The 14,675-nt window shown below is 45.4% G+C and overlaps 1 protein-coding gene across 1 annotated transcript; it reads left to right on the top strand.

Annotated features, from left to right (window-relative positions):
* The first annotated feature begins 6,244 nt into the window (after positions 1-6,244).
* Positions 6,245-12,269, top strand: LOC133913119 (protein OPAQUE10-like). Its single transcript, XM_062356173.1, has 7 exons — positions 6,245-6,565; positions 8,481-8,572; positions 9,278-9,428; positions 10,302-10,433; positions 10,537-10,686; positions 10,786-11,774; positions 11,867-12,269. Exons 1-7 carry the CDS (start codon positions 6,464-6,466, stop codon positions 12,000-12,002), a joined length of 1,752 nt encoding a protein of 583 aa, XP_062212157.1. The 5' UTR covers positions 6,245-6,463; the 3' UTR covers positions 12,003-12,269.
* The last annotated feature ends 2,406 nt before the right edge of the window (positions 12,270-14,675 follow it).

Here is a 14,675-nt window from a genome sequence, read left to right as displayed (position 1 = left end):
GGCCAGGTGGGCGTGCCGTAGTATGGCTCGAACAGTGCTGGTGGGATAGGGCGTGGGGCCGTTGAAGATAGCCCAGACTCATCACCGAAGTAACATGTGCGCAATATTAACTTAATTTGCTAAATATATTGAAAACGGGGATGAAGGGGGAGCCCAGTACCTGAGGGTGGACGCACAGTGCTCGGTCTACGAGGTTGCGTCGAGGCTTGTGTAGGTGCACCTAATAAAAGTTTAATAATCAATGCACCATTAAGAAACGAATATATTTCAACATCATGCGAATTAAAAATTCGTACCTACTTGCTCCGAGCCTGCATGACATGGTAAAAGGGGGCGTGTGGGTGCCGACACCGATGAATGGCGGTGCACATCTGACCTTCGAGACGACTCGGTGTGGACCCCACTAGACCTGGGAGGCGCTCCAGCTACATCTGTGGTGGATCGGCAGAAGGTAAGCTTCAAGGCGCGCGGGATCTTATCGAAAACCCTCTTGATGAAGCCCGCGACATCCGACGCACTGAGGTGCTGGCCTTGCCGAAGGCGATCCATGGCACCAGCTGCATCCCTATAGACATCGTAAATGATATCAGCCTGCGGATACGAACAAGAAAAAACAATTAAAATGTACAGATTTTGTTCCTTGAGTATGGACTACTGACTTGTAAGTAAAATATACCCTAATGCAGCGTCCTCATCCCAATGGACCGGGTATGCCTCCGTAGTCGATGCGATGTGGGGCCGGACACCCTCAGGGGTGTAGGTGACCCATGTGCGTGTACATGGAACATACCATTGTAGGTAGTTGTTGAAGCTCCTCTCGTCAAAGGGACGAGCCTCCTCCATGACATCCTGTAGCGCTTGGGCCCATGCTGCCACGTAAGGGGCCAAACGATCTGCCCAGAGGTTGCCAGCCGGTTGGCCTTTGCGTGTGTACCTGCAAGTGAACCATAATAAATGTAAATCACAACAAGACGAAGGTTACGAAAATTTTAATTATGCATATGTACTTGTGGACGTGCACGGGGACAGTACAAATGTGGACGAGAGGGAATGTCTGGTGACGGCCAAACTGTCTCATGACGCGGTGCGGTGAGTACTCCTCGACGTAGATGTCGAAGACAAGTGGTGACTTCATAAGCTAGTAATCCTCGTCGCGGGTACACAACGGCGACAAACCCAAACCTGCACGGCCTTGGACGGCCAAGATGTTGTACGGCTGCCATACCACGTCATCCGGACGTAGCTTGTCGAACTAGGACCAAAAATGCCCGTAAGCACTAGGAGGCTGCTCATGCGCCTAGTGTGGCTATGTGAGAAACATCGTTAGAAATCATTAGAGATAACAAGTGTGCCAAACAAAGTGTTAATAAAAAGTGCGTACCCGACGATGGCACCACATCGAGGCCATGGTAGGTGCGTCCTCCTCCGGCTCACCATACCATTCCTCTGGGTATGGGGAGCGGTCCACCACTGGCCTGCCTATGGCGAACCGCTCGTAGGACCACAACTGCTAAAGAAGTGGACACCCAGCAAAAGTGGCTAGTGGCTCTTTCTTTGTGCACACGTCGCAGAGCGCCCGATACGTCGCAGCAAGGACAACAGATGCCCAACTGAACTGCGGTGCCTCCTCGCCATCAGCATCCGCTATCAACCTGGCGTACGGCACAAGTGTCCTAGCAACCAGGTGGCCTTGGCCGCTGGTGAACATAACCCACCCAAACAGCCAAAGCAGATAGGACTCCAAATGCCTAGAGACCAAGTATGCGTTGGCCTGGGGGTGTATGTACGCTGGCTGCAAATATGACAGGTGTTAATAATGATCATAACTAGATACTTGAATAGTAAATGTTAGGTTGTATTGTACCGAACCTGAAACTGTAGGATCCACTTCTTCGTTGGCCCTCGTGCATCGGACAAGAACTCAGGCACGTAGGGGGTGCGTCCACCTTCCGCTCAACCGGGCCAAAGCGCTGATGCATGACATTGATCCAGTCAGCATCCATATCGATGACCCCAACCGCAGCTCCCGCGCAAGGTAGGCCTAAGAGGTTGGCTACTTCCTGCAAGGTCGGGGTCATCTCGCAGCACGGGAGATGGAACGTATGTGTCTCCGGCCTTCATCGGTCGACCAGTGCTACTATCAGCGACCGGTCAAAGTAGAAACGACGCGCTGCTGCCTCGGGGTTCTCCGTCGATTGGGCCTCAACCAAACGGCAAAGCGGTAGGAGTCCCACCGCTTCCAATCTAAAAGTATCAAAGTACATCAATAATATGGAATTATATCAGTGATATGGCAATTTCGTATGAAAGTATCAAAGTACCTGTGCTTCCATCGATCGTCGATGGGAAGCAGCTCTCCAAGGCCCCATGGTCGGAACACTCCTAACTTCGTTTGGTGCTCAACAGACAAGAAGCTGCGATGCCTCTTGTCCACTGCAGGGTCTAGAAGATCGGGGTCGCAGGTTCCGACATATCTGCATTTGAAAGACATGTACATTAATGCATTGCTAGATGTAGACAGAAACAATATACATTGAATGCAAATTGAATATACAACCATATGCAACCATCACACTACAATGCGTCATAATACTCACCTAGACAACAGGTGCATCAACAGGTGTATTTTTAGGACAATATTTGTACGTGTGACCTGTTTCATTGCACTGATTGCATCGCTTGACCCTAGGACCCACCTCGGATTCATCCATATCGTTGCGAATCCGCCGAGTTTGTCTGCGGCCAGGTGCGTTATTCATCTTTTCCAAATCAGGCACATAGATTCTTGAAAGCCCTGAATTACTTGTAAAAGTGTCAACAATGTCGTAACCATATAGCTCATGATTTCAGGTGTTCAGTATTTGATCCTTCATGAAGTATTTTGAAACATATTGCCTGGGAAGCATATTATGCTCCGCACAAGCAGCCATTACATGTGTACAAGGTTTGTGGGGTAATTGTGGCTTCTAGCAACTACAAATGCATGTCCCACTCCTTAACACACACTCTTGAATATGCCGCTCACATCTTCCACCCCTCCGACCCTTATCCTGGCAAAGAACACTGAACTTGTGCTCCGCAGTCCCCTCTTGATTTGCACGATGCATGTGGGCCTTCTTAGTGGCCTTCTCCATATACTCATATAGCATCCGTTCATAAAGCATACGATTGTCCTCCATTACATTTTTAGCAGCTGCGTACCGATCAATAAAATACTTACAAGTCACATGCAAAATGTCTTCTACAATTCCAACAAGTGGGAGAAACCTCATTCCTCGCAAGACCCAGTTATAAATCTCTGCAAGATTTGTTGTCATTACTCCATACCTTGCACCACCACTGTCGTACAACAAAGCCTATTTTTCGTTTGGCTCATTACGTATACACTGTGAGAAGCTCCTAATAGTTGACCCTGACCGCCTTACTATCTACGAAGTATCTGTTGGGAGAGGTCCAAGAGCTATTAGTTCATCACCATTTGGTGCAGCCTCTGCTGTTTGTTTTAGAGTTAGTTCATCAAGTCTTGCTCATAGGGCATTGAACTTCCATTGCTGGTTTTGATTGCACAACTTTTTGAAAAGCTTCATCAACTTTTTATTTTTAAACTGTCTGTAGAAGTTCGCACCCATATGGCGCATGCACCACCCGCTCTTTAGGTCGGGCCACTGTGCTGCTACACCCCGTCGAACACTACCATGTTGCATATCCAGTAAAGCCTACAACAACCCTGCATATCTATCATGAATCAGACACACATCTGGTTGGTCAAGAACAATAACATGTTTGACCCGCTCAAGGAACCAATACCAGCTGTTCCCGTTCTCACTCTCCATGAAAGCAAACCCCAGTGGCAGGACTTGGTTGTTACCGTCGACCCCAATTGCGGACAATATCTATTTTTTGTACTTCCCAGTCAGGAATGTTCCATCTAGGTATATGATGGGTCAACAATACCGAAATGCTTTGATGTTGCAGCGAATGTAAAGAAAGCACGCTGCAATACTCTTTTCCCGCTGTATTCCGCATCAGTCGAGGGGTAATGCTTAATATCATAGTAGCTGCCTGTGTTCCTTCCACAAATTGTGGCTAATTGACGAGGTAGATTGTGATATGAATCTTCATATGTTCCAAATCTCATCTCAATAGCCTTCTGTTTCGCCCTCCATACCTTCGCATAGTTTATTGTGTACTGGAACCTTTGCTCAATAGCACGGATTATTGATCGTTGCTCATAACTTAGGTTGTCCACAATTTCCCCGTACATAACATTTGCAATAAAAGCAGATGACAGGTTCCAGTGGGCGAACTCTATTTCCTCAATGTGACAATTATGTTCCTTAACTATTGAGCACAGTCAGTAGTCTACCCATTTCCCTCTGAATACGTGCACCCGCCAAGGACACTGCAGCACCAAACACTTCACATCGTACTCCCTTTTACTGGATTTAACAACCTTGAATTGCCTCCGAAGAGATAACGACCAGAATTTCACTGCATCAATAACTGCCTCCTTTGTAGAGTACATAGCACCCTGTGACACCTCGTTCTCATGGTACTGCCATGGTGTCCGGTCAGCCTCGCTAACCACCAGTTTCAAAAATTCATGATCCCTCCACTTTGCAGGAACTGGAGCATTACCCTCCTCGTCAGACGAATCCCCATCGGCAAGGCCTTCCTCCAACTCTTAATCCTCCAACTCCATCTCTTCAATGATGCTAGGGATATGCTCCCCTTCATCGGCTACACCCATCGGTTGCATCTCTGGAATATCTCCAACATCTTCCCTGGTCCCGACATTAACCTGGTCCGATTCATCTTCCACTGCCTCACTTGGTCCTGCTACTGCTTCCGCAGAGTTCACCTCAGTTTAATCTTTCAGGTACGCCTCAGCTAACAAAAACAGAAGCATGCCACATTCACAAGATATATCTATACACTGCCTCCAAATTGATGTGGCTTCGATAGGCACAAGCTCGCCAAAGTATCTATGACTAGCATGGCTGAGGACAACTTTCAACTTCAGCTCATGTTGCTGCGGATCCAGTTGGAAAAACCACATGAGCCATTTGCATACACTCACAATGGTCCTCTCATTAGCTTTACTAAGACCCTTCATGACATGACGAAATCCAGACAGATCTACACCGTTAGGACTGTACCTAATTTCACCCTCACCATAATATATCTGAAAAATTAATTTATCTGCCATCCCTGGAAACACCCACAAACATAACCAATGTTAAGACCGATAAACTATATTTCTCAGTATCGGAGAAAATAATTTACCGACACCGATTCATACATAACAATAGATTTTCAATAATAGTCCTACCCAAACTTACGTACAAATATTACTCTGTACAATCTACATTTAATAGTTATTCTACCGTGTGGAAATTAAACGCTACCATTTTCTAAACGCTACATCCTAGGTTCGTCTATTATCATACAGTGCTAGCTCCTAGGTCGCACAATACAACCCTACAATTATTATTCTATAAAATCTATATTTTCAAAACTAACATAGTACAAATAATATTCTATATTTCACTGCAATCCTACCATGTTTTAAGTAAATTTGACAATTTTCTACCAAACATAGCATTTTCTAAACCCTAGGTCATACATGTCTAAAACCTATGTCATATACTACTACTGCACTAATTAATAACAATAAAAAGAAAAAGAACTTACCGAAAAGTGATCCTCAACTTCGCGGATCAAATGCAACAGTGCTTCGCCAGACTCTCTTCCTCCCCTCTCCTTCCTCTTCACAAATTTTTCTTTTTTCTGAATAAAATGTGATTTTGACCTAATTTTAGCCCCTTTTATAGAGGATGGTGGAGGGGTGAAGACCGACGGCTGCAGGCGGGCAACCCCCCTAACCGCCCCCTGAGAGGGCGGCAAGGAGCCGTACCCGCCCTCTCAGGGGTGGTTAGCAGACCTAATCGCTCTCTCGTCTAGTTTTACAATTTTTTTTACAGAAATCTATTTATTTAAATTTTTAATGAAAAATATATTTAAAAAAACTCCGGCGCCTGCGCGAGCAAAACCGTCAAACACCGGCTCGGCCCGAGCCGAAGAAATTAAACTGGGCAGCACGCGTCCCGGAGGGCGCCAATCATGTGGCCCGGCCCGAGCCGGAGAAATTAAACAGGGCAGCACGCGTCCCGGAGGGCGCCCTCTCGGCAGGCTGCACATCGCCACCGCACTGCACCGCACCGCAAAATCCAATCATGTCCCCGTCCCCCGCGAGGAAAATACGCGAGTAAATGCCGCAGCGCCGCTCTTATTCCGGCGCAGGACGCGACACGCGGCTGCCGTGCCGCCTCGCCTACACACCCCCACCCCCACCCAAGCCTACGAGCGCACGCACCCTGGTACTAGTACTACCGCCGCTGAAGCCTAAGCAAAGCAGCAGACCGAGACCTCGGGAGCCGACGGGGTGGAGTACTGGAGGGGGATGAGGAGGGCGCAGCAGGGGCAGGGGCCGGCGGCGGCGCTGCGCGTGGACGAGGCGTCGTCCGCGTCCACCTTCCGCGAGCTCGACGACGCCTTCCTACAGGTGAGCGCCCGGAGCTTTTCTGTGTGGTTGGGGGCTTGGTGCTGTGGCCTGTGAGGTTACTCGGGGCTAATGGAACAGTGAGCGTGCTCGCTCGGAGCTCCGCCACCGGCCGTCCTAGCGGAGTGGCCTCCGCCCGTGGCATACCCGGTGCTGGGCCGCCTTTGTGTCATTGCGGCCTGGTGGTCGAGTGATTCTTGCGTTCTGGAGTCTCATGCGATCTGTTTGGGATCCTCCTGATTCATCGGGTGCGCACGCTAGATGTTACGATACAATCCCGTGTCTGTGAAATCGATTTTTTTGAGAAAAATAACCATGCAGTTGTCTAAAGAGGGCAACGATGGAGTAATTAGTTGCCGAGTGAATTATGTCAGTATGTTTGCATGACATTCTTTTTGGCTGTTTGGAGCTTTTTGTAAGGACGGTTTTAGGCGTTTGGACTGTGAACTGTTGAGTAGAGTACTATTTTGAATTGCATGGAGAAGTGTCTCCAGATATTAAAATTGCGGTAAAACCGTACGATACCTTACATTATTGTACAATATCATCTCCTCTACACATGAGATCTTTTTTGGGATTTTTTAAAGCTTCTAAACATGTTTTATGGAGTGGTTCCATGTTTCACCTAAAAATTGATTTTCACGGAAGCAAATTTTATAGGATCCGGTCCTACGAAAGATCTTCTCCCCTATGATGATATGTGTCCACTCCCTCTCTCTTCTTTTTAGCATAACCATTGGATCACAGAATAGATAGCATAGATGAGGTCTCACGAGGATCTTTCTAAACATGGTCCTATAGAATTTGCTTCCGATTTTCACTATATATTTTCTCGTAAAAAATGCACACGAAGGGTAGTCTTAGAATATGAATCTCACATATGCTGGGATGTTAAAAACGCATTTCGGATCGATCAGTGGGTAGGTGATACTCAACTAGTATATTTGATAGGCTTAATATTTTGCCATGCTTAGTTGTGACAAGTGTTCAAAAGCAACGCGCGGCCTTCGCCAGAGTCTTTGAAAGCAAAGAACACCCGCCCTTCACCATCTTTCACAAAATTAGGGAGGCGGCGGACCTCTGGTCCCTTGCCAGGGGCGTGGCGCTTGGGCCAATTTCTTCATGGAGAGTAGTCCTTTTTCGCTGGCGAGGACGGTTTGTCAGCCTTCGCTTTTCTTTTTTCTTATTTCGCATTGTTTGCTGTCAAAAGTTCTCCTTGTCATATAACATGAAGCTCTCCTGCCGGTTCGTTTTGAAATTAAAATTGTTACAAGTGTTGAAAATGGCTTATGTTTGCTGGACAATTTCTTCTTCATATCAACAGAATTCGTAAAAGGCACATAGTTCTGCTTCACTCTCTAACTGCTGGCAAATTATGGTAAAGCGCATGACCATGGTCATTGCCTGTAGCTACTTCAGTGCTAGGGGACGTTGGGCGATGTGAATTCATACTCCCACAAACGGACAAACCTTAAATTTTTTTTAAAAAATATTTATGTTCATAAGTTAAGTTATGAGTAAATACGGTATATATGTTCCATTCAATCTGTGAAGATTTGTTAAGATAGCACAATACAATAGAATGGGGAATAGCTAATTCAATTACTACTGATTACAACTTCCAGTGCACTGGATATACAACTCAAAATTGAAGTGTGCAATGTGCTGTAGTATTGAATATGCATCCTAACACCCTACAACTATGCTTATCTGAAGTATAGTGTTTCCTTCTCCTGTACTTTGATACTATCTTTCATGGCAGATAATTATGCAAAAAATAAACTTTTTTGTTAGTTATTATTTCAAAAAAACATTCGGTTAATTATCCCGCTACTGTAAATCAGAAGATTATGCATGGTATCCTAATTTTATTTATTGTATATTTTGACATCTCTATTTATTTTCATTTTTGTTTCAGACACAAACCAAAATCTGGCTTGGTGAAGTTCTACATCTTAGGTTTGATGAAGACATTTTAGTTGCAGATCTTCTTGCTGACGGAGAATTGCTGTAAGATTCTTGTTTCTTCACCAGTCCTCCCTGCATGCGCAAAAGTAGTGTATTTTTGTGTGTGTGTGTGTTTCTTGGTACTTCCTACAGTCCCATCTTCGTACTTTTCTATTACTTGGTAGCCTTTTGATTGAGATTTCGAATGCTGTAACCGTACATATGGTGGAATTACAGAAATCTTCGATCTCACTGATTGGTATACTTTTGCTCAGATGTAGTTTTGGCTCTTTGCAAGTGTCTACTTGCTTACGTATTATGAAGTCAATTGACAGCAGAAAGAACGCCTAAAATAATTGGTTTTTGGAAGATCGGAACTCTTTTCTGATTAATTCTGTATAGCTCAAGTCAATAGAAAATTGTTGTGCAGCAAGAGATTCGGTTCCATAGTTCTTCTGGAAAATTGTTGACTACAGAAAAGTCTGTTTATCAACAACTGCAGACATTGCCTCAGCAGATGCATAGAAGTACGTCATGTTTGGAGTAGCTATAAGCAGAACTATAATGTTTGTTTTCTTCATTTCTAGTGTATATGAGTCAGCTATCTGCCTGTGATTGCCCCCCCCCCCCCCCTAAGGCTCTGAATCACCTTCTTTGCTGTTATAGAAGTGTGCAACTTTTTCTCACCGATATTTTAACGAGTCTACTTGTGTTGCCCCCCCACCCCAAGGCTCTGATTACTTCATTCGTTATATCTAATGCTGACAGGTTTCAAGTTTCCAAAGTAATATGGAAATGGTTACTGAAAAAGAACAGAGAACAATTGAAGCAATCAAAAGTGTTTATTTATGAGAGACTATCCTTCGGCAAGAGCAATGGAAAATACATGCCTTATTCAAAAGTTGACTCCTTTCTAAAGGTATGGATCATTGCACATTTCTCCTCTTAACAGCTCAGTTGTACCAATATCGTTTTGAGCAAAAGTTCTCTTGATTTTAACTTGAAGTGCATTTATTTTGGTAAAAGTGAATTGGAAGAAATCCTTGAAAATAACATTTTTCATCATAGGAGCTTGATTGAAACATTTGCCTACCATGAGTTCCATTGCAAATAGCCAGTTTGATATCTGTCAGCTTTGACTTCGAACCACTCTTAACACTGTGGAGTTTGTTCAGTGTAAATTGTCCTCATCAAAAGTTCTAAAAAGAATCTGCTATTGCTGGTGTTTTGTACTACTTCCCTGTGAGTTACGATGCACTATTGGCTAAGACTGTTGCAAAGTAATTGAAGAAGCATTAGGGAATGACCACAACTCTGTTTATCTTGGCTGTTTTGCAGTTAACTTCAATAATTTTATTAGTTCCCAAGTTTGTTTAATAGTTCAACTGTAACTGGTATAAATTCATAATAAAAAGCTGCAATTTATGTAAATTGGATATCGTTTCTGTGATAGAATAGATGCTGGATCTTGTTTAGTTTGCTACTTCTGATGGCAGCCACCTTTTGGGTGAACAAAAAAGGCCAAATGTCCTAAGTTCGAGACCTGTTGGAATTTTAACAAAAAAAGAAATAAAACATTGGGGCCCTCTTCTAGCCACGTCCTAGGACTACAGAAGCTTAGATGTGTGGGGGAGTGTTCAAGTTTACTGCCCATGTTACATCGATAGCTTAAGCTTCTAGATGAATTGCTTCATACACCGAAACTGAATGCAGTTGCGTATACTTGACTGTCTTGATATTGCTTTTCTTCTGAAAGGGCCGCTTGATAATTCATAATCTTTGTTCTTTCCAGATATGTCAAATCCTTGGGTTAGCTGGGATTGATCTATTCACCCCTTCTGATGTGGTTGAGAAAAGAAATGTTCGGAAAGTCTGTATATGTATTCGTTCAGTATCTAAAAGGTCCCACATGATGCGCCTAAATGTAAGTCCTATATTCTAATGTAACATATATAAGAGATGCATTTTTCATTGACTATACTTACTGCTATAGCATTAATTTACACATTTCTGCTCTGTGGCAATAGGTGCCTGATTTTGATATAGTCACTTACACAATATCCATGCCCAACTATATTGTTGGAGGTATCCGTAGAAGTCTGGAGCAACCACAATACAGTTCATCCGGTTCAAGTGGATACAGTCCACGTGCCAATTCTAAAGCATTACAGCAGAAGGCAAGCTCTTGGAAAGGGTTGATTGTATTTGTCATGCTTTGCTTGATTGATCGTGTACATCGAAATTAATATTTACTTATTTGATATCTATTTCCATAGAGAATATTTGGCAGACAGAACGACCAGCATGGAGACATGCATTATGACTCTGATGAAGCAGAAAGCAGGCTGTCTGTTCTAGAACATGAGGACTCAGTTGACGAAGACAATTTTGCAGACATGCTTTCGCAATTAAGTGATGTCACTAAGGAAGGAAGTGGAGGATATGGAGAAAGTGGACACGACATGCATGAAAAAAAATCTTTAGCTGAATCAGTGGGATCGCTTAGCTTCAGCATTATGGATTCTGAGTCCGTGGATTCAACTCCTTTAGGTCATAATAAAGAATCTTGCTGTTCTACTCATTCTGCAACTGACCAATGTTCAAGAACTAGAACCAGTAAATGTTCCTTAAGCTCGGAAGAGTCGGACTCCATCAACAGTCATTTGGCAGTTGACAGTGTCAATAATGATTTGGAGTTGGACTCTCCCCCTGTCGCAGATTCAGAAAGGATTTATGATGGACATGTCCTGTCTCTAGATCATTCTATTCAGGGAGATGGGGAAAGATTTGCTGGTAGTCCAAAAAAAGGAAGTGTTGACCTCCAAAAGGACACTGGCTCCATCGATCGACATTGTGATGCTCTTGCCTGTGATAGGGAGTCCGTTTGTTCAAGTTGCGAAGTCCCCATATACGGATTAAATGGTGAGCTGTCAGACCTGAGCTCAGGATTGACCCCAAGACATACTGCAGGGGGCAAATTGCCGATAGTTTCTGAAGATTCAACGAATAATATAGAGCAAAGTATGGATAAAGCAATCCCTGTTACTGGGATGACAAATGGTAGCTTGAGTCGAGAGCTGAATCCTGAATTCAGCACTGAGGATGATGCTGGAGATAAACTGGTGAAATCAGACGATATAGCTAAGAATAGCATCGCTCCTAAAAAGGCCGAGGGTGATGCTCCCAAATCAGGGAAAGGGCTGCTGAAGTCAGTTACTGGAGGAATTACCCTTATCGCCGCAGTGTTCCTCATATTCCATCTCAGGTGCGGTATCATGTTCGCATTACACACAAACTCGATGCGAAGTAGCATTATTAGGTCCTCTAGCATAATCCGTTACACACAAACTGCTGCAGGAGAAGCAAGGAGAGAAGCTTCACGACAGTTATACCATCATTTTCTGAAAAACCAATTCAGAGCAACTCAAGGGCTGAGAACATAGAGAAAGGAAAGGCTGCTGCAGTCTACCCAGGGGAATGGCTTAAGGTTTAACAAGATGTTCATGCGACGCGCCCGCTTGCTGGAAGAGGAAGACAGCCTATTGCTTGTATATATATGCTTAACGAAATCTCGATAACTTTTGTCAAGTGACCTGTTACGTTACAGTTCATATCCTGTCCTCTCCATGTACAGAATGATACAGGTGATTAATTACTCTCTAGCATAATAATCGCATAACTTTTGTACAATTGTATAGGAGTTGCTTGAGATCTTGCAATGGGCAATATAATGCGATAGTGGCGCTTGCATTTTTCTTTATGATATTGTTGGTACGTATGGGTACACCTGCGTTTTAGACTATTGTCATGCAACAGTCTAGAGTTAGCAGTCACATGGAGGCACTTGGGGAAGTGAAGCAATGGTGCCAGATGAGCACATGCACCGCATAAGAAAAAGACCGGGCGAGCATCTGTTGACTTTTTCCGGCCGAAGGTGTCACGGCTAGAGGTGGGACTTGGACCGGGTCGGGCTGGCCTGACCCGGCCCCTTCAGGCTTTGGGCCTTCCGGGCCGTGCTAGGATGGCCCGAGAAACTGCTCGGGCTGGGTTGGGCTGGCCCAAGCCACCGTCAGCTAGGCTCAGACCCGGTACGAATGCACGACGAGCCTCGTCGGGCCGGGCTGGCACGGGCCCAGCACCGCTACACTACAGCGTCGGTGGGAGCTGGTGCGGCCGCGCGGGATAGCGCGGGTGCTGGCGCCGCGTGTAGGCGCAGGAGCGGGCGCTGGCGCGGGACGACGCAGAGATCTGGCGCAGGTGCCGTGTGTCAGCGCGGGATCGGCGCACTCCAGCGCGTGTGAGGGCGTGCCGGCGCGGGCTCGTGCGCGGCACCGCGTGTCGGACAGCGTCGGTGGGAGCTGGCGCGGCCGCGCGGGACAGCGCGGGAGCTGGCGCCACGTGTCGGACAGCGTCGGTGGGAGCTAGCGCGGCCGCGCGGGACAGCACGGGAGCTGGCGCCGCGTGTCGGCGCAGGAGCGGGCGCTGGCACGGGATGGCGTAGAGACATGGCGCGGGCGCCGTGTGTCAGCGCGGGATCGGCGTTTGGCGCGGGACGGAGGCACGGAGCCGAGCCGTGTGTCAGCGCGGAGCCGCGGATGCAGGTGTGGCGCGGGCGTGGCGCGGGTTGGAGCGGGAAACTTTGGTGCGAGCGCCGCGTGTTGGCGCGAGAAACGGTGCAATGGCACGACGAGCGATGCGAAATTTTCTTACACCGGCGCGAAATGGTGGAATATGGCGCAAAAAATATAATGCATAAAATAGATGCATCAAATATTTTGGAGGAAAAAAGAGAAAAAAATTTATAAAATAATGTGTTACAATGTGATTGTCTCGTTAAAAACCTTACACTCCAATATGGAGTTCCTCCGGTAAGAAAAAGAGTACAATACATCGTTACACACATAATTTACTCATTATCATCTAGATCAAGGTTCTCAAGGTCCGCTAATGCCCACGCGATCTCCAAATCCTCAAGCTGATGTTGTGTGCCAGCGTCCGCCCTCTCCCAGTCTTTGAGGCAGGTGATTGCCTCTACCATTTCAGGAGTGAGCGATGATCTCCGCTCTTCAATAATTCTCCTCACCATGCTGAATGTCGCTTCCGACGAGATGGTCGACACTAGAACTAGGAGAACGTCCCGTGCAAAGTTTGACAACACGGGGAAGAATCGCTCTTTATCTTTCCACCATGCAAGAAGGTTGACAGTGTTGTTGTCCACAAGCATTGGATCATGGGTGTAAAGATCTTGCTCAAGGTAGTGGTTAAGCTCTGCTACGGGATTCCAAGATAACCTAGTTGTCTGCTGAGATGATGATGCGAATCCCTTGCCTTTGATCTTGTTCCATAAATTGGCCGCTGTGTAGACTTCAGGACCAGGGGGCTACCTCCAAATTTGCCCTGGTATAACTGAAAAACCCGAAATACTTCTTCTTTCGCATGATTGTAGGCATCCGAGAAATTAAGGTTGAGCAAGTCACCTATTTCCTGCAAAGCAAGCTCTAAACCACCCAACTTTTTACGCGGGTCAAATATAACAGCAAAACAATAGAGATGTGGGATAGCAGAGAAATATTTTAGATATTTATCTTTCATTTGTTCAACAATGGGATTTAAAACATTGTCATCCTTATTTTCATTAAATGTGTATGCAATTCTCCAGAGCCACTCTAGCACTAAGCAAGATGTAGGATAATAAACACCGGACAACTGCACTGTTGCCTTGTAAAAAGGTTTTAGAAAAAGTCGTAAACGTGTAGCAATGTACCAATCAGTTTCTGTAAGTAGTAAACCACCATTCTGAGCATTTACGAAAACAGTAATAATTCCCTCGTAACCTTTCACTTGCTTCAACATAGTATATGTTGAATTCCAGCGCACTTTCATGTCAAGTCCGAATTTTCTTGGCTTCTTACCTTGAGCCTTGCAGTAGTCCTTGAAACTACTAAATATTGTAGGCGAAGTAGAGATGAGACGGATGACACCACGAATATTGTTCAAATATCTACTTACCATTGTCATACCTGGCTGCACCATGATATTGATGATATGACACATACATCTTTGGTGGAGAACATACCCACCAATGTAGCTCTGTATGTGAGGTTCTAGGTCCTCCATTGCTTTTGAGTTGGCTGATGCATTGTCCAAAGTTATAGAAATAATCCTA

This window comes from Phragmites australis, chromosome 3, assembly GCF_958298935.1.
Source record: "Phragmites australis chromosome 3, lpPhrAust1.1, whole genome shotgun sequence".
NCBI classification, from domain to species: domain Eukaryota; kingdom Viridiplantae; phylum Streptophyta; class Magnoliopsida; order Poales; family Poaceae; genus Phragmites; species Phragmites australis.
Note: the sequence above shows the minus strand (reverse complement) of the source record. Positions and strands in the feature narration are given on the sequence as shown.

Bases quoted from the DNA above. Each gene is read 5' to 3' on its own strand.
- LOC133913119 (XM_062356173.1), top strand. From the start codon at position 6,464: ATGAGGAGGGCGCAGCAGGGGCAGGGGCCGGCGGCGGCGCTGCGCGTG. The intron at 10,687-10,785 runs GCAAGCTCTTGG...CTATTTCCATAG, and splicing joins CTAAAGCATTACAGCAGAAG to AGAATATTTGGCAGACAGAA. The intron at 11,775-11,866 runs GTGCGGTATCAT...AAACTGCTGCAG, and splicing joins TTCCTCATATTCCATCTCAG to GAGAAGCAAGGAGAGAAGCT.